General features: G+C 40.7%; 1 protein-coding gene across 6 annotated transcripts in view; it reads left to right on the top strand.

Annotated features, from left to right (window-relative positions):
• The window catches only part of NTNG1 (netrin G1), a 220,442-nt gene that overhangs the window by 167,698 nt on the left and 32,520 nt on the right, over positions 1–20,224 (top strand). For 2 of the 6 annotated variants that reach the window (XM_075287709.1, XM_075287708.1), the window contains one exon: positions 19,061–19,228. The exons of the other annotated variants lie outside the window; for them this stretch is intronic. In XM_075287709.1, the coding sequence (XP_075143810.1) occupies positions 19,061–19,228 (168 nt within the window). The remainder of the gene's footprint in view (positions 1–19,060; positions 19,229–20,224) is intronic. 6 annotated transcript variants of the gene reach the window in all.

Raw genomic sequence — 20,224 nt, 5'->3', positions numbered from 1 at the left:
TATTTGAAATACTCATACTCGATCAAGTACCACTCGCTATTCGAATGTAAAAGTTCGATGCAGAACCAGCATTGATTGGCCAAATGCTATACAGTCGGCCAATCAACGCTGGTTCTTCTCCTACCTTTAGAAGTCTTCTCCTTGCAGCTTCCCCGCGGCGTCTTCCGGCTCTGAATTCACTCTGCCAGACATCGGGCCTGGGCAGAGCCGACTGCGCATGTCCGCTTGTAGTGCAGGCATGCGCAGTCAGCTCTGCCCAGGCCCGATGCCTGGCAGAGTGAATGAAGAGCCGGAAGATGCTGCGGGGACGCTGCACGGAGAAGACTTCTCAGAGGATCCAGCCCGACCCTCACTCGTGGACTTGGTAAGTATAATTTGATCGGATGTTGCCTACCCCTGAAACGAGCATTTCCCCCCCATAGACTATAATAGGGTTCGATATTCAATTCGAGTAGTCAAATATTGAGGGGCTACTCGAAACGAATATTGAACCTCGAACATTTTACTGTTCGCTCATCTCTAGTCCTTAACTAAAAATGTAGGCAACTAAAAACCTATTTCTGTAGATATAACACGTGGCGTGGCCAGTACTGTATATGGTCCAGCGATAATACTAAATTTGGTGTGAGTGCACTGCTATCATTTCCAGTCCATATTAGATCTTTCCAGTCTTTCCAGGTGCTTAGACACATAATCTATCACAGTCATTTGCTTCTTGGAGAAAGTGAAATTAATCTGCAATGGATTATTGTAGACATTGGTACCTTGTGTCTGAGATAACCGGATACATGGCTGCTGTGACAGGCTTTATAATTCAGTTCCTAATTCTAGGAACTAATGCTCCTTGTCTGCATTTTCCGTGAGTTATTACAGTAAAAAAATATCCTATACAGATTTTGTACAGCATATAACAACAAAAATCTACAGCTTTAAGAAAAAAATAGAAAAGAAGTTCCGACATGGTTGATGGGAAAAACAGAGCAGCTATTCTTACTAGAGATGAGCGAGTAGTACTCGATCGAATACCTCGCTCCCATAGGAATGCGTGTAAGCGTCCGAACACCAAGGGGTTAAGCGCATCAAATATTCACTGCACTTAACCCCTTGGTGTTCGGCCGCTTATATGTTTGTCTTGACAGATCATGGCTTCAGACTCCTACTGCTGAAATAGTTCAATCAATGAATACTATGGTGGGAGTTTATCAATTCCTACACATGTGGTGCAAGGACCTTTCTTGTGCTAAATATGAACCATAATCCCTGTTCTGCACCTCATGTACCACTTTTGGCAATTGAGGTGGGAGCAGAATGGAGAGGGCGATGAACCAGGGTAGGAACGCATTGGGCTGACATATTTATTATAACTCATGCCAGTTTTCTGGTATGATTTATACAGGAAAGAGGCCATGTCATGTCATGAGGAAGGGGCGAATGAGCCCTGAAATGCGTAGCTCTGACATGAAGTAGTCAATTCCACCAGTTATGTTGTAACTTTTCATTATGATGTAAATAAAAGCTATAGTTTATACTTACCTTCAAATTCACATGGATCCTTCCTGGCGACGCTGGATTTTATCCTTTCTACAGGAAATCTATGTCTGTGCCAGCTGTATTAAGAGCTAAAGCCCCTTGATAAATAAACGGTGCTTTCCACCATTGGGTCAAGACTCATTTTTACTAGATTGAAATTGACTGTGGAAATTTTGGATTAAAAAGAAATAGGAAGTAAAAAAAAAAACTGTAACATCCACTTCAGTAGTATCAAAAATAACACCCCAAACTGCCTGTGCGTATCTTCAACCTAACTCTGTAAACCTTTGGTGCCACTAGACTTGCCATCAAGTTGGCCGGGGGTCCCACACAGCAGAAACACTGCGATTTAGCTGCAGAAAAAATGCAGCTGCAAAAAAATGTGGGGTTTTACAGGACCTGCAAAGTGGATGGGATTGTGTCTAACCCCATCCATGCACTGCAGAAAAAAATCAGAAGGAGAAAGAGGTTTTCGGGGATTTTACATAGATGGCCTATCCATAGAAGAAGTCATCAATAGAAAACGGATGGCACCCCCATCGATCAACTGATTGAAGGCATTATGGAAGCCCCAGGAAGCACGTCTTAGTAAACTATCTAGTCAACTAAGTGACAACATTATTAAAAAGAAACATTCAGGCATCCAATAAAAGAATATTTTCAAGACACTAAATATCCCTTAGGCCTGGTTCACATATACATTCGGTATTCCGTTCGGGGAGTCCACTTGGGGACCCCCCAAATGGAATACCGAACGCATTAAAAAGCGGTGAGCTTATGAAAGCACAGGGACCCCATAGACTATAATAGGGTTTGTGTGTTTTCAGAATCATGCAGAGAGAAAAGTACTGCAAGAACTACTTTCCTCTCCGCATGATTCATATGCGGACACCGCGCAGGAAACACACAGACCCCATTATAGTCTATGGGGTCTGTGTGCTTTCATTGCTCACCACTTTTTAATGCGTTTGGTATTCCATTGGGGGGGTCTCCAAGCAGACTCCTCGAACGGAATATCGAATGTAGATGTGAACCAGGCCTTATAAAACAGATAAGTGAATCACTTACTCACCTGCCCCTAGCGCTCTGGTTTCCTGCTCCGGTGTCCAATCCAGCGGCACCCAGGGGCTTGGAAAGGAAGGGAACTGGGATCTCACTCACATATGTCACCTGTGATGTCATACCCATTTTCAGCTGGCCTCCATCACCACCCTCCTTACTATATTAACCATAGTATTCCTACTTATCCAACATTAACTACTTTGTATCTAGTCTTCTCCATCCAAACCATGTCATTTTTTGCTTGTATTATCTAGTACTTACTTATTACTTCTTTCCAGTATTTGTATCCTGATTCCAGGTACAGTTTAACCAATTCTCATTCTGCTTTCCTATACACTGTGGATACTACTACAGCGGATTGACTTGCTGTCTCCCTGCTTAACAGTCCATTAGAATAAATTGGAAACAGAAAACATGACAACCGCTGCTTGTTTTAAGGAGATCCCATTTGTTAACAGCAGTGTTATACAAAGTGACTAACGCATTTTTCTCTTTTCAATTTTATAAACATTTTATGTAACACTGGAGCAATCCATTCTCCCTAAAGGACTGCGCCACACTTCGCTTTAGGAAAGCTATCCCTCATACCCTCATTTGGTATCAATTCCTGCTTTTATTTTAAAATGGAAAGACAGAAGATAATCTCCAGTATTTGTAGAGACTAAGATTCAATATAACAAGCAGTCTATTCAATTAAATCCCAGCGTATTCTTGGTTTAGCGGTTGGTCTTACTCAATGATTGACAGCTATCTTTGTCAATCTGGTAACAAGGTCAGAAAAGTCTGAAAATACAGAGAGTTCTGTAAGGTTCATGGAAGTGCGGAAAGTAGTCTTAACATTTACATGGAGTTTTTGCAGTTGTCCTTATGTAAGACAAGGGGGTGTCCCCACAAACACCTAACAGGGATACAGAGCAATTCTGTCCAGAAAAAGACGCTCAACCCTGCTTTGCAGGCGGTGTACCCCCATAACAGGGATACAGAGTAATTCTGTCCAGAAATAGACGCTCAACCCTGCTTTGCAGGCGGTGTCCCCCCATAACAGGGATACAGAGAAATTCTGTCCAGAAATATACGCTCAACTCAGATTTCCTCGGTGTATAGACCATTAAAATGCGTAAGGCTAGCGCAAAGGGACGGGGACAAGGACAGGGACGTGGAAATGCAGATGGGGAGCAAGGTTGCAGTCAACCAACAGCGTCTACCGTGCCTACTGCTCTGCGACAGCAAGCATTACGCTTCCCCACAGTCCCCGGCTTGATGGCCACATTAAGTAGGGTGCAGGGTACAACACTAACCAGGCCTGAGCACCAGGAACAGGTGTTACAATGGCTGGCGGATAATGCTTCCAGCACATTCTCCACCAGCCAGTCAGCCTCTACCTCAACTCCTCCTCCTACCCAACAGTCTGGTCCTCCTTCCAGCAAAGTAATCCCACCTTTCTCACCTCCGAGGAGCTGTTTTCGGGTCCATTCCCTGTCCCTCTCTCTGTCCCACCATGTACCGAATCTGCCTCCGAGGTGAGGGATGCCCTCCTCGATGAGACGGCAACATGGTTTTTGCCGCTGCACCTGGGCCCAGGCATGGTCGTGTGAGCTTGCCAACCTCCGACACGTTCCATGCCTGGCCCAGGTTTTCAATTTAGTGGTGCAATGGTTTTTAAAAACGTACCCCAATTTACCAGACCTGCTGGTGAAAGTGCAGCGCTTGTGTGCCCACTTTCGCAAGTCTACCGTTTGGAAGGGCTCACATTAAGGGCCATAAAAGTGAATTTTGGAAGGTCTTACCACATCACACACACACACATCCACAATGACAGTTAAGGGTGGGTACTGTTGGATTTCCCATTGCCTATTCCATCTGTGGTTGTCATGGGCAATGTGATTTAAAGGGTTGCCTGTTAATGTTTCTTTAGCTTAAATTTGGGTTTCTATCCATCCAATTGGGGAAGAAAGAAGGTTTCCAGGTATTTTCCCACTTTGATGGAGGATTTTTTGAGTGTAGAAAGTGTGTAGTTGATAGGCTGTGATGTTGGGGTAAAACTGTGACTTGGGCTTGTTAGATGCCCCCAGGCATGCTTGCCCTGCTGCCCCAGTTGCATTGAAGAGGTGTTGGCATCAATTCCTGAGGTGTCATAGTGGACTTGGTGACCCTCCTGATTTGAATTTTGGGTTCCCCTGAAACTAAGCATTTTTCCCCATAGACTATAATGGGGTTCGATATTTGTTCGAATAGTCGAATATTGAACGGCTATTCGAAACGAATAACGAAAGTCATATTTTACTGTTCGCTCATCTCTAGTTAGAACCCATCTGTATCATTAATGGTGTATTGGTGGATATGGAGACTCTCAATTCACAGTGGTAGTTCACCATTACCCAGTCTCCATAGCTTGCTGTTACTCTTTTCTTGCACCAAGGAATTAGGGATGTCTCATCTTAGGACTCTCCATCCTCATCATCTCTTGCCTCCTTTACAGAACAAGGGGCTTAGCTTTACATGCATAGTCACCATCTTCAATTTCGCTTTGTTGGATGCACCTACACCCCCTGTTTTGAAAGTATTTGAGGAGGACATGGAAGTTGAATAGTGCACTCTTTACACAGATCTGGGGCAAAAGGGGTTTGGTTGGAGTTTTCACACCCCGACATAAACAGTAAAATTCATCAGATTCTGGAGAAAAGTTGACGCCACACCTTTTGATCAACAGTCCTCACACTTTTATTTTCCGCATCCCAATTCTCAGATGGCTACCACCTTTTTTGGCTTTGAGATACAGGTGACTTCTGTAGACCATCAGCCTTGGAGCCTCTAGACTAGGTTGTATTTGATCCACTTCCCCACTTTACAAAGGAAAGTTCTTGCAGAAACACATGCATAGTTGGATGGTGTCTACACTGCCACTCACTTCAGCAAGCAGCCTTCTCACAAGTAGACCCCATCCTGGGCAGTTGTTTTGGCTTCTCCACCTTGAAGACTTTAGTCCATAATCCAACAATGAGCTGTGTGTAGTTGATAGGCTGTGATGGTGGGTTAAAACTGTGACTTGGGCTTATTAGATGCCCCCAGGCATGCTTGCCCTGCTGTCCCAGTTGCATTGAAGAGGTGTTGGCATCAATTCCTAAGGTGTCATAGTGGACTTGGTGACCCTCCTGAGTCGATTTGTGGGTTCCCCTGAAACTAAGCATTTTTCCCCATAGACTATAACGGGGTTCGATATTTGTTCGAATAGTCGAATATTGAGCTGTGTTTCCTTAAGAGGCAAATGCGTCAAACTATTATGTCAGTTCCCTTTCAACTATGCTACGTGAAAATGGAGACATTGCACATCCATCATTCTGAAGTTAGCCTGTCCTTTACAGCAAATCCCCCAATAACATAACAATATAATAGGAAACAATAGTTTACAAGATTCCTATAAAAGTATAGAATCCTGCACATCAGTGCTATCCACTATAATATAGCTATATGGCTTCAGTAAGCTCTATTGAGGTCGTTTCAGCTCAAGATGGGTCATTCTTTCTTGGTTGTTATGAATTTCTCCTCAATTTCCTACAATGACCAGAAAGGTATATAGTACAGCAAAACATATCAATATATATTTGCATTGTAGCATGCGGTGAAATACATGAGTTATTCGTTTCCATCTTAAATGTTATGTTCTTTGTACATTATTAAGTGTTGGCATAGCCGATCATGTTAAGCTGTAATTGGGAAGGGCAGGTTGTAGAGGGTAGAGACTGCCATATAGTATCTGTCACTCCTGAGCAGTCTGGCAGTGTGCAGAAACAATATAACATTTTGACCTCAGCTTATGGACAGAAGCTGGCATTTGTCTGCTTTCCATCCCGCGATAATGTCTTTCTGTAATAGGATTATTACACTACATTACTTCTCTAACAGTGGACTAATATGAGAGGTGTTTGCAATTATTTTATATACTACACGTCCAGATGAAAACAAGCAGCAAATAATTGCTACATTTGGTATTCTTAATTAAAAATTTGCATTAAGTCGTAAATCTAATAAAAACAAACCCTTGGAAATGAAGATCAAATGGTAACAGAAATATATTACTGGTGTTCTCTGAGTTACATTGATAAAACTCCGGTACACATGAGAACAGAATTTATAGTTTGGTAATTAAAATTAATAATAGATAGTTTTCTATATTAACCTGAACCCCTGTAAATTATATGATTTTTTTTTTTTCTATTTTGATATTATTGTATTTTAAAATGTGGGTTTCTGACATGTGAACAGGCATGAGTACAGGCTGTGAGATGACGCAAGTCTGGCCTCCTCTCTCAGCAGGAAGTCACAGCATATTCCCAGGCACCATAATCAGCTGAATTACCAATTAGCAGAATGTACCCAAACTCGTTTCCTTTCTATGTGTCTGAAGCTGACTTAATGCATACTAATATACTAAATAAATTTTTAGTAATAGTATTCGGTCAGCTTGGGTAATGGTTTGCAGTATTGATTGACAGTGGGCAGAGCTTTTATCAATCATTACTATTTTATAAGGGGAACCTTTACTAGGAAATGCAATGCGATCTACAGGCAGTATGTTATAGAGCAGGAGGAGCTGAAATATAGATTCATGAGAAGCCTCATTTAGCCATTGAAATCCATATTCTTTCTATGCTGAGAAGTCAAGGGCCCTCTCCAATCAGTGACTGATAGACTCCCCTCTAGACTGTGCAGTCAATCACTGATAGGATCAACTCTTTTATTTCATAGCAATACATCAATCTGCTCAGCTCCTCCTGCTCTATAACATTCTGCCAGTCGATTGCCCTGAATTATCCCGATGACAGGTTCCCTTTAATTCACTTGCTAGGTAAATCGCAGTTTCCTGTCTTTTGTAGGACTACATTATATATTGAATTATGTACAGGAATACAGAACAAGAATGTTCTACTTAAGTTTGCACTTATCATTTAGTAGTATATAACATCTATCCTCGTCCTATCTATTTAGAGTATAAAAGCACTATTGATCGAGCTTTCCACTCTACGAAAGGCGAAGAAAAACTTGTAACTAACTTAAATTAAGTGGCACTTGCTAGTTTTTACAACAGCCCCTTTGGCAATTGAATCTTTATAAAAAGTCCTAAAATGGCAGCTGTGTGGATCTTGTAGAGTGAAATCCAAATCAATAAACTTAATTCTTAACATAACAAGACAGAGGTAATGAGTAAGAACAGGTAGGTTTGTAAATTTCTTCTTTGCAATTAATTAGTGTCTTTGCTCTTACATGGGAGATGACTCGAAGCGAGCGTATATTGCTTTCTCCAGAAGAATGCATTACTAGATGGCACTTAAAAGCATATTTACATACAGTATATAAAACTAGTGCTGTCTGCGGAAATCACGACTTCTTTTTATACCGTACCCCTAGGCTTTAATTCCTTAAGTAATGGAGAAATATGGTGCTGAGTACATTTTGATAAATGTATTACATAGTTTCATTTTTTTATACCAAAAATAATATACCAAGCAGCAAGCTAAAATGTCTGTTTGCATTGAGCACTGCATCAAATATCTTTATAATACAGTGTTGGCCAAAAGTATTGGCACCCCTGCAATTCTGGCAGATAATACTCATGTTCTTCCAGAAAATTATTTTAAGCACAAACTCTTTGGTATTAATATCTACATTTATTTTACTTGCAATGAAAAAACACAAAAGAGAATGGAAAAAAAAGTCAAATCATTGATCATTTTACACAAAACTCCAAAAATGGGCCAGACAAAAGTATTGGCACCCTCAGCCTAATACTTGGTAGCACAACCTTTAGACAAAATAACTGCGAACAACCGCTTCCGGTAACCAGCAATGAGTTTCTTACAATGCTCTGCTGGTATTTTAGACCATTCTTCTTTGGCAAACTGCTCCAGGTCCCTGAGATGTGAAGGGGGCCTTCTCCAAACTGCCACCAAGAGATCTCTCCCCCACAGGTGTTCTATGGGATTGAGGTCTGGACTCATTGCTGCCACTTTACAAGTCTCCAGGGCTTTCTCTCAAATCATTTTCTAGTGCTTTTTGAAGTGTGTTTTGGGTCATTGTCCTGCTGGAAGACCCATGACCACTGAGGGAGACCCAGCTTTCTCACACTGGGCCCTACATTATGCTGCACAATGTGTTGGTAGTCTTCAGACTTCATAATGCCATGCACACGGTCAAGCAGTCCAGTGCCAGAGGCAGCAAAGCAACCCCAAAACATCAGGGAACCTCCACCATATTTGACTGTAGGGACCATGTTCTTTTCTTGGAAGGCCTCTTTTTTTCCTGTAAACTCTATGTTGATGCGTTTTCCCAAAAAGCTCCACTTTTGTCTCATCTAACCAGAGAACATTTTTCCATTCTTTCTCAAGTAAGTTTTGGCAAACTCCAGCCTGGCTTTTTTATGTCTCTGGGTAATAAGTGGGGTCTTCCTAGGTATCCTACTATACAGTCCCTTTTCATTCAGATGCTGACAGATAGTACGGGTTGACACTGTTGTACCCTCGGACTGCAGGGCAGCTTGAACTTGTTTGGATGTTAGTCGAGGTTCTTTATCCACCATCTGCACAATCTTGCACTGAAATCTCTCGTCAATTTTTCTTTTCTGGCCACATCTAGGGAGGTTAGCCACAGTGCCATGGACTTTAAACTTCTTGATGACACTGCGCACGGTAGACACAGGAACATTCAGGTCTTTGGAGATGGACTTGTAGCCTTGAGATTGCTCATGCTTCCTCACAATTTTGCTTCTCAAGTCCTCAGACAGTTGTTTGTTCTTTCTTGTCTCCATGCTCAATGTGGTACACACAAGGACACAGGACAGAGGTTGAGTCAACTTTAATCCATTTCAACTGGCTGCAAATGTGATTTAGTTATTGCCGCCACCTGTTAGGTGCCTCAGGTAAGTAACAGGTGCTGTTAATTACTCAAATTAGAGAAGCATCACATGATTTTTCAAACAGTGCCAATACTTTTGTCCACCCCATTTTTTATGTTTTCTGTGGAATTATATCTAATTTGGCTTTTTGACAATTCTTTTTGTGGTTTTCCATTGAAAACAAATTAAATGAAGATAATAATACCAAAGAATTTGTGCTTGCAATAATTTTCTGGAAGAAAATTAGTATTATCTGACAGAATTGCAGGGGTGCCAATACTTTTGCCCAACACTGTAGGATATTATATAGGATAGGATAGGATATATATGATTACATAACATATACTGTAAATATAATGTACTGTAATATTATATGTTATGTATACCTTCATGGTAACGTTTATATTATTGCATTACACATTATTGGCTAGTAAACAGTTTTCAAATAGAGTTTTATTAAAAATCCTGCTTGATTTTTCTTCTTCAGCCTTCACTCGCTGTCATATAGTACAAGCTGCTCTGTTTCCTTCTCTGATTGACAGTTCACTCTCTGAGTGTCAGGCTCGGTTCACATCTGTGTTCGGGTTTCTGTTTGGGGAGTCCACTTGGGGATCCCCTGAACAGAAACCTACATGCATTAAAAAATGGTTACCGTCAGGAAACCCATGGACCCCATAGATCATAATGGGGTCCATGTGGTTTCTGCTTGGTTTCTGCATAAAACATGTGGAGAGAAAAGTGCTGCTTGCAGGACTTTTCTCTCTGCATGTTTTGTGTGGAAACTGAGTGAAAACCACTTGGACCCCATTATAGTCTATGGGGGATTTCCCAGGTAACTGCTTTTTAATGAGTATATGTTTCTCTGCCAGATGCATTTGGGTGTCTTTATCTCAAGGATGAGGCATTGAATCCTCTTTTCCCTGACACCATCTGAAGAGAGTCAGAAAACTCCCATCCACATTAGACTGTCATCCAGACTCACCAATATTTGCAAATTTGGCAAATTTTCTCTAATGTAAATGGGGGCCTTAAGACAAGATGAGGACGTATGTAAAATGTGTATGGATTATTTAGTAAAGCGATCATTTACAAAGCAATCATTTGTTCAATGGTTGTTCAACCTTCTACTTATATCTGATGTGTATGGTACATGGGGCATACCTTGAAGCTCTTGGACCCCCATGCACAATCTGTAGAGGGGTTCCTTGTGCCATTTAGAATGCTGGTTTATTCTGTGGGGTAGGGGGATCTTTGGTCCAGGCTCAGTAACAACTGCTACCTCTGCACTCACCATAGATACACTCCTGGTGTATGTCCTTTGTAGCATGGGAGGTAGGTTTTTTTTTTTTGTAAATAAATTTTTATTGAACATTTTCAAAGTTATACAAAAGACAAAGATAATGTAGATGAAAATGGGATACCAAAGAACTTGAGTCCCAATATAAACAAGAGATTACGTATACCTGGAAATTGCAAGAAGATATAAGAAACAAAATCGTACAAAGAGGATTAGCTATCAAGTTCGAGTTTATGCAATAGAAAATTGGGTAATGTATGGGACAGAAATGGGGGGGGAGGGAGGAAAGGAGGTATAAGTTCTTTATAAAATTAAAGAAGGTGAGAGTTACGAGCTAGAACACGGGGTACCACAGGAGTGACGGGCAGATGAACCGCTTAGTAAGCTGATCTGTCAGAAGAAATTTGAGACTTGTGGTAACGGATCCAGGGGGTACAAATTTTTAGATATTTGTCATGTGAGAATCTGCTCCAACTTAGGAGTTCTTCAAATCTTGAAATCTGGTCAACTTTGTTTAACCATTCTGAGATCGAAAGAGTAGAAGGTTGACGCCAATGTAGAGGGATCAGAGACTGCATATGAGATCATTTGTAGTGATAAGGTATCTAGAGAGAGAAAGAAGCCCGCCCTACAGCATGTTGCTTTATTTTATCCAAAGTGGTCTATGAATTAAGATTCATTGGTTCTTTCTATCAAATGGAAGTATTGTGTTAAAAATATTCTGTAGGGAACAGGAAATGTAACGATGATAGGCAGACATATGATTTTCGTGAATTATCTTTGAAGGTGAATAGAGCACTGTATTGTTGGGATGTTATCAGAAATGTGAAATTCTAAACACCAGGTAGTGCATTGTCTGACCAAGTACTCTATACTGCCATCTTGTTTCTAAAGTAAACCGTATACTGCGCAGTGAAACCTCGTTGAGGTGACACCACCCAAATCTGCATTGAAAATGTCTCCCGAGGGAAGTAGGAGTCTTCTCATAGAAGATTCCCAGTATGCATAATATAGGTTAGAGCTGACAATCGGCTACAGGTTAAAGGGGTGGTCTTCTCAAAGAGGTGATCTTTAGGAGGGGTTTCACTATATCAAGATGAAAAAACTCCTACCTTACATAGCATTTACTGCTTCATATTGTATAGACTACACTTATGGCATTATCGTATATATTCCGTATCATACATTTCATACAGTTGTATTTAATAGGATTTAGACTTATAGCACCAGCATGTATAGGAATAAAGTATAAGGGAAAATCTATGGGGAATGGTTAAGATATTTGCTATAATGATTAAGTCAGTGTACACATTATCCACCTGAGAAATTTACATGGGCCATGATAAAACGTACAGAATTGGTGTAATGCACTAGGAATGGACTCGACCTAAAAGAGTAAAAGACCTAACACAGCATAAGACGCAATTGACCTTGTGAGGATTCTCCATGAAGATCTGCCATGACCTAAACAAGTTCTTCTTGGCTACTAGTGGATGTAATGTAGATAGGTGCTAAGAAGAATTTGGTAGTTCTAGAAATGAACCAGGGTAATCCAATTATTTTTTATCAAAAAGTATCTCCTTTATATTAGAATGAAATATTACTCAAGCAGTAAATATAAGCATCTTAGCTATGCAGGGACATTCCAATAACAGGACTTGTAGTAAATCAGATTTATTATATCAGATACATCTGGAGCATGCACAGGCATCTCTTCTGAAAGCAAGCACATGGGGTTTCTTATTCCAGACACTGTTGTAGTACATACACGCTGTGTATAAAATAGTCTACATTCATTGACTCTTCACAAATGATGCAAACCAATGCAGACTAGATTGACTCGCGGCATTATCTGCAGTTAGTGTTCCTTTATGTTTCCAGAAACAATACAACAATTCCTGGATGGAAAAAGACAATTGTTATTTTGTATTCCCCAAACTCCTCCTGATTGTGCCTGCTGCTTCTGCCTCATTCACTCCGTGTCGCCTTTGTATTTTATCATCTATCACATTGCTCATCTGCTTGGTGTTTGAGTCACGTGGTCCTTCCCATTGCTTACATTGCAAGCAATGACCTCCTCCATTTGTATCTAACTATATACTCTAGAAAATAGCATTGTGATGCTCATTTCCCTCCGATGAGTTTTAGCTAATGATTTTTATTAATTTCACTTGCTACGATGATGTCATTTTACGCAACCAGTCAAGTGGGAGAAGGTCCATATGCCATTTTGTTTTAACCACTGCATGACATCATCTAAATCAACTTGACTTCATGCTTACATTAAAGATATGATGGAAGGACTGATCATTATAGGTCCTGTACACTGGTTTTATGATGTTTTGGGGAATATAATTACCGGAATAACAAGTATGTGGTTTGCAGCCAAATTCTAAAAGAGGAACCGTGAAGATCCAAACTTGCCAACTGATTCCATTAAAGATGAACTATTATATTTCTAATGGTGAAGGGAAAGAAAAGAAAACCTAGATGTTCTAATACAGTCTACTGGGGGTATTGGGGTTAACAAAATAAGTAAAGGTGTCACATGGGAAATGCAGTCCTATCTGTGGGCATCATGTTATACAGCAGGAAGAGCTGAGCAGATTGATATACATATATGAGGATGTAGATTTAGTATGTCATTGTTCTAAACCTCTGCTCAATTTTGGCTTAGGAGTCACATGGGAGGTCTCACTTAGTGAGATAGCCTTTCTTCTACTGGACTCCTAATCCTAGACTAAACAGGTTTAGAACAATAAGATACAGATCTGTTCATCTCCTCCTGCTCTGTAACATCCTACCTACAGATCAGACTCCACAACTCCATCAAACTCTGCATTGGATGAACTACTGACTTAAACAAGTAGATAAAAGTGGAGATATTCTCCTATTATCTTCAGAACAGGCCATTAAAGAGGTTGTTCCATTAAAAAAAAAAAAAAGTTCCATTAAAAAGTTCAGGTTCCTGAAATTCCCCCATGCAAATGAAGCCCCAGTGCAAATGCAGAACTGTTGCCCCTTTCACTTCTATAGGGCTGCCGGAGATCACAGCCCCATACCAAGGATGGAGCAACAGTAGGCTCGGGTCTACAGGAACTGTTGTCAGGGACTGAATTGCTTCAGTGGGTGTATTTTATAAATTGTAAGCGGATACTGTAAGGGTTTCCCTACATTTTCTGCATTTATAATACTCTGGAGAACAAGAGAGATGAAAGTTTATATATGCAAAATACATTGTAAACTGGTTGTGTCTATCGCAGGAGAAAGCACAAAGGAACCATGCAACTAATGGCCTCTGTGAGCCTAACCCTACCCATGCTGATGCCATCTTAAAAGGGTATACCAGCCTGAAACATTTATCAGCTACTGTCACTAGTAGACAGGTGATATATTCTTTAGACTGGGATTCCCCTTTAAATAACATCTTCATATATAGTAATATATATTGGCCAAGCAGTCTTATTTATTGGTGCAGAATTCTAGTTCCAATAAATTATACATCATTTTATTCCTAAGGTTTTTTCATAGGTCTGTAGGACTTTTAGTTGACTTAAATATTTATTGGTCTGATTTTTTGAAAATTTTGGACTTTAGGTTCTAGTAGAGATGAGCGAACAGCGTTCGACTGAGTACATGTTCGATCGGATATCAGGCTGTTCGAGATGCTCGATTACAGTCGAACACCATGTGGCAAACTCACTAAAGATTTGATTCCCCTCCCACCTTCCCTGGCGCTTTTTTTGTACCAATAACTGTGCAGGGGAGGTGGGACAGGAACTACAACGTAGGCATCGAAAAAAAATCGGAAAAAGCCATTGGCTGCCGAAATCAGGTGACCCCCACTTTAGGCGAATAGTGGATTTAAGATCCGGTTCATATGACACTGTGAACTATGTGAATGTGAGATGGGGATAGATGTACTGGCAGGGTTAGCTAGGGATTACCTTTATTTTGGCGAGAATGTTACTCACCCAGCTCTTTGGGGCTCTATCTCGTGGCAGCCCATTATATGCTAATCGGGATCCCTGTCAGCTTGTGTTATGCGTGAGCTGACTTTTCCCCATAGGAAAGCATTGGCCAGCGTTGATTGGCCAAATGCTGTACAGTGTACAGCATTCTGCCAATCAATGCTGGTTCTGCCGGAGGAGACGGAGTCTAAGTCTATCGGTCCACAGCAGTCTCCATTGTGGTCCAATCTCAGATGTAGCTGCTACATCTGAGATATAGCAGAGCTCTGTCAACTCTGCTACATCTGAGATCGGACCAGAGTTAGCATGTTAGATGCCCCCAGACATGCTTCCCCTGCTGTCCCAGTTGCATTCCCGAGGTGTTGCCATCATTTGCTGAGGTGGCATAGTGGATTTGGTGACCCTCCTGAGTCGAATATTGTTTTCCCCCTAAACGAGTATTTTTTCCCCATAGACTATAATGGGGTTTGATATTCATTCAAACAGTCGAGTTTTGAGGGGCTACTCGAATCGAATATCGAACTTCGAACATTTCACTGTTCGCTCATCTCTAGGTTCTAGTTATTAAGATTGAAAAACAAAAGTCTATTTAGGAAGCCAAAAGTAAACCCCTAGGAAGCGATTACCAAATGTCCCAATTGTAAGGGAACTTATTTCCTTCTGAACTCAACTATGGCATGGACCAAAATGAACTATGTGTATTTATCACTGCACTATATAATACAAAGCATTGCCATTATGTTTTTACCTCCATTATAAAACCACTTTTCAGTAATGAACAGGGTTGAGCGATTGTGTTCGGAAAAGATCAGATTACGATCGTCGATCGAGAAAATTTCACGTTCGCGATCGGAATTCCGAACACGATCTTTTTAGGTGGGATCGAGATCAGTGATTATTTCCCACAATGCTTTGCTGCTGGCCAAGCATTGTGGGAAAAGCTAACAATGTTAGCTAGGTCCATTAGGAATGAATGGCTGCATCCGGCACACAGGATTAACCCCCCTGCTGCGTCCATTCATTGTTATGGGAGACTAGCTAATATCTCTAGTAGCTACTTACCTGTAAAGATGGCTGGTCCGGTGCCCGGTGTTCTCGTTCTTCTTCGCCTCACTGCCCCCACCTCCCAGGTTAGTGTTAAAGAGCTAGGAAGAAGACGGGGCTTGTGGCTTAGGAGAGTATGGGCGGGTACAGGGCTCCCAGTACTAGCCCACACTCTCCTAACCCGCCCACACTCTCCTAACCTGGGAGGCAGGGGGCAGCGAGACGAAGAAAAATGAGCACACTGGGCACCGGACCAGCTATCTCTGTAGGTAAGTGGACACCAGGGGGGACTAAGTAGCCAGAGGATTAAAAAAAATGCTCTCGCTACTTAGTGATTAAAAAAAATCACTACATAGCGTGGATTCTAACAATTAAAGTGTTCAATTGTTAGATTCCATGCTGTATAGTGAATAGGATTGTTTTTAAAATCCGATCTCCGATTAGTAAAAAAAATCCCATTGACTTGCATTGGGATCGGAATTGGGATCGAGATCAGGTTCAAATGAAAAATGATCAGAAATCGGATTTCAAAATCGATCCTGAAAAGTCAAGATCAGCTCAACCCTAGTAATGAATAGTCCAGGTGGATATAAGAAACTTTATGATATATCTTATAAGATACATCTGTTTTCTTTTCCATTTATTAAGGTGAATTTCTCCTCCTTATCTCATTTTCACCCTGTTTATTATACAGTCCTATGAAAAAGTTTGGGCACCCCTATTAATCTTAATCATTTTTAGTTCTAAATATTTTGGTATTTGCAACAGCCATTTCAGTTTGCTATATCTAATAACTGATGGACACAGTAATATTTCAGGATTGAAATGAGGTTTATTGTACTAACAGAAAATGCGCAATATGCATTAAACCAAAATTTGACCGGTGCAAAAGTATGGGCACCTCAACAGAAAAGTGACATTAATATTTAGTACATCCTCCTTTTGCAAAGATAACAGCCTCTAGTCGCTTCCTGTAGCTTTTAATCAGTTCCTGGATCCTGGATAAAGGTATTTTGGACAAACAATTCAAGTTCAGTTAAGTTAGATGGTCGCCGAGCATGGACAGCCCGCTTCAAATCATCCCACAGATGTTCAATGATATTCAGGTCTGGGGACTGGGATGGCCATTCCAGAACATTGTAATTGTTCCTCTGCATGAATGCCTGAGGATTTGGAGCGGTGTTTTGGATCATTGTCTTGCTGAAATATCCATCCCCGGCGTAACTTCAACTTCGTCACTGATTCTTGAACATTATTCTCAAGAATCTGCTGATACTGAGTGGAATCCATGCGACCCTCAACTTTAACAAGATTCCCGATGCCGGCATTGGCCACACAGCCCCAAAGCATGATGGAACCTCCACCAAATTTTACAGTGGGTAGCAAGTGTTTTTCTTGGAATGCTGTTTCTTTTTGGACGCCATGCATAACGCCTTTTTTTTATAACCAAACAACTCAATTTTTGTTTCCAAAATGAAGCTGCCTTGTCCAAATGTGCTTTTGCATACCTCAGGCAACTCTATTTGTGGCGTACGTGCAGAAACGGCTTCTTTCTCATCACTCTCCCATACAGCTTCTATTTGTGCAAAGTGCGCTGTATAGTTGACCGATGCACAGTGACACCATCTGCAGCAAGATGATGCTGCAGCTCTTTGGAGGTGGTCTGTGGATTGTCCTTGACTGTTCTCACCATTCTTCTTCTCTGCCTTTCTGATATTTTTCTTGGCCTGCCACTTCTGGGCTTAACAAGAACTGTCCCTGTGGTCTTCCATTTCCTTACTATGTTCCTCACAGTGGAAACTGACAGGTTAAATCTCTGAGACAACGTTTTGTATCCTTCCCCTGAACAACTATGTTGAACAATCTTTGTTTTCAGATCATTTGAGAGCGGGCTGTCCATGTTCGGCGACCATCAAACTTAACTGAACTTGAATTGTTTTGTAGAAAGAAATGGTCCAAAATACCTTCATCCAGGATCCAGGAACTGATTAAAAGCTACAGGAAGCGACTAGAGGCTGTTATCTTTGCAAAAGGAGGATGTACTAAATATTAATGTCACTTTTCTGTTGAGGTGCCCATATTTTTGCACCGGTCAAATTTTGGTTTAATGCATATTGCGCATTTTCTGTTAGTACAATAAACCTCATTTCAATCCTGAAATATTACTGTGTCCATCAGTTATTAGATATATCAAACTGAAATGGCTGTTGCAAACACCAAAATATTTAGAACTAAAAATGATTAAGATTAATAGGGGTGCCCAAACTTTTTCATAGGACTGTATATAGAATCCATAACCATACTAAGTTCACACATACAACTCTATGGAGAGGGGGGAGGAGGAGGAGGATGTTCATATATTTATTGCCTTTGTTTGCTGGTAGGCTGTTATCTCAATACATAGGTATGTTAAAAGAGCTACCTGAGTCACAGAGTAGCAGAGTGTAGCAATTATTATCCATCAGCATTCCCCTCCCCTTCCCTCGCCATAGATTCATTCCTTTAATAGGATATATTACAGTTTCTTCTATTCACCTGTACTATTTATTTGAAAAATTATTTTACAATTGTAGGTACGCTTTAAGTGAATGAATTCCAAACAGTAGCAGTATTTTAATGGAATGAGTTGGCAATTGGGTGACATTCTGTATTGGTGACACACGGCTGCAGCCTGACAGGGTTAATGGTATGGTATTGGATGGTAATTCTAGTGGGGATGTCTTAGTGAAACTGACCTATTAGCATGGCTTCTTTACCGGGCGTAGAGTACAAATTCTTGTTTTAGACAGTCACCTTCATAAAGGTGCTAGAATACTGTTTCTCCCCTCTGCCAATTGGAGGCCATGTTTTGCATAATACCATTATTAATGGAGCACCTGCTATGTAATATGATGACTATTAGTAGGGAAACAACCATCTCGAATTCTCTGTGGGGTGTAGACTCCAGCTGAAGTCTTCTCTATACCTTGTTCTAGCCATATTACAGTGACTGAGTGCCTGTCAAAGTTATATTACTACCAGGGGGACTAGTTATTGAACTCCAATATTACCACCCTTGGTGATACCTTAGGCAACTCTGTTTTACTTCAGCATGATGTTCTGTCTGAAAATGCTTCAGTCAGCATTAGTTAATTTTAATGAATCCCTTCCAAGTTTCAGTATCACAACATCATGCTGACATCTAGCACCATACCCCTCACACGGTCCTTACCAAGCATGCCTTCTCTTTCTCTCTCTTTCTTTCTTCCCCACCTCCTTCCTCACAAGATTGCTTTTGCTACGGGCACTCCAACCGCTGCACTTACATCGAGATTGTAAACACGGCGGTCTGCGTGGGCTGCAGGCACAACACTCGTGGTCAGCATTGTGAGAAGTGCAAGAAAGGTTTCTACAGAAATGGGTCTGCCAAACTGGATGATGTAAATGTATGCCTAGGTTAGTTTGCAAATGCTCCTCATGCTGCAGAAATCACAATTGTATGGTTGGGATGGACAACAGGGGAAAAATGTCCAAGTTCTTTTGACTGTTTTTGAAATTTTTGTTATATTTGTTACACAGTAATGTTTTAATTGGAAATGCGGATCCTTATGGGCAAAGGGTTTTGATGTCCCAAATACCGCTTTATTAATGCCATCCATACCTGTAATAAAAATAAAGGTTTAAACTTATTTGAATCCTCTACATCCAGTGCCAGGGCAATTCTTCATTGAGACCAGAGGAGTACACCTTGGCTTCAGTGTGCATGCGCCGGAACGTGGGCACACATGTGGTGAAGACAGGGTGTACATCCCTGGCTCCTCTAAAGAGCCCCAGAGACGAGTCCAATGCAACTCATCAGACTCATCTATAGGTAAGTATAAATATTAGGTTTTTTAACGCAGGAACGCATTGTCTATATGGTACACTAAAACTCCAGTCCATAAGATTTTGTTGGTGGTTTAGTGCGCCATATTGACCTGAAGGGTTCCCTTTAAGCTGACAATGAATAGGAATATGCACAAAGCACCATATGTACATGCAATGCAAAGTCTGATAATGACATGTAGTCTTTGCAGTAAATTCTCTTTGTTAATCTCAGATGGATGGAGTATATGGAAACAGATATATATATATATATATATATATATATATATATATATATATATATATATATATATATACATTGCAATATAGACTTTAGGCAAGTTGGTATGTTTCAATAATGTCTGGTCTATTACGTCTGTGTTCTTTTCCTATGGGTCATGATACACTATGATACAATATGTTGATGAAATGTTTACTTTACTTTTTGTTTTTGGAAACCCCATCTCTGTACAACTTCTTATTATAAAATTTTTCTAGTTGAGTGTTCATTTACTTAAGCTTGTTTATTGGGAGATATAGATACTTGCACTAATTTGGGTTTGGCAAATTAGTTTTATGTGGGGCCAC

This window comes from Leptodactylus fuscus, chromosome 9, assembly GCF_031893055.1.
Source record: "Leptodactylus fuscus isolate aLepFus1 chromosome 9, aLepFus1.hap2, whole genome shotgun sequence".
In the NCBI taxonomy this organism is placed as follows: Eukaryota; Metazoa; Chordata; class Amphibia; order Anura; family Leptodactylidae; genus Leptodactylus; species Leptodactylus fuscus.
Note: the sequence above shows the minus strand (reverse complement) of the source record. Positions and strands in the feature narration are given on the sequence as shown.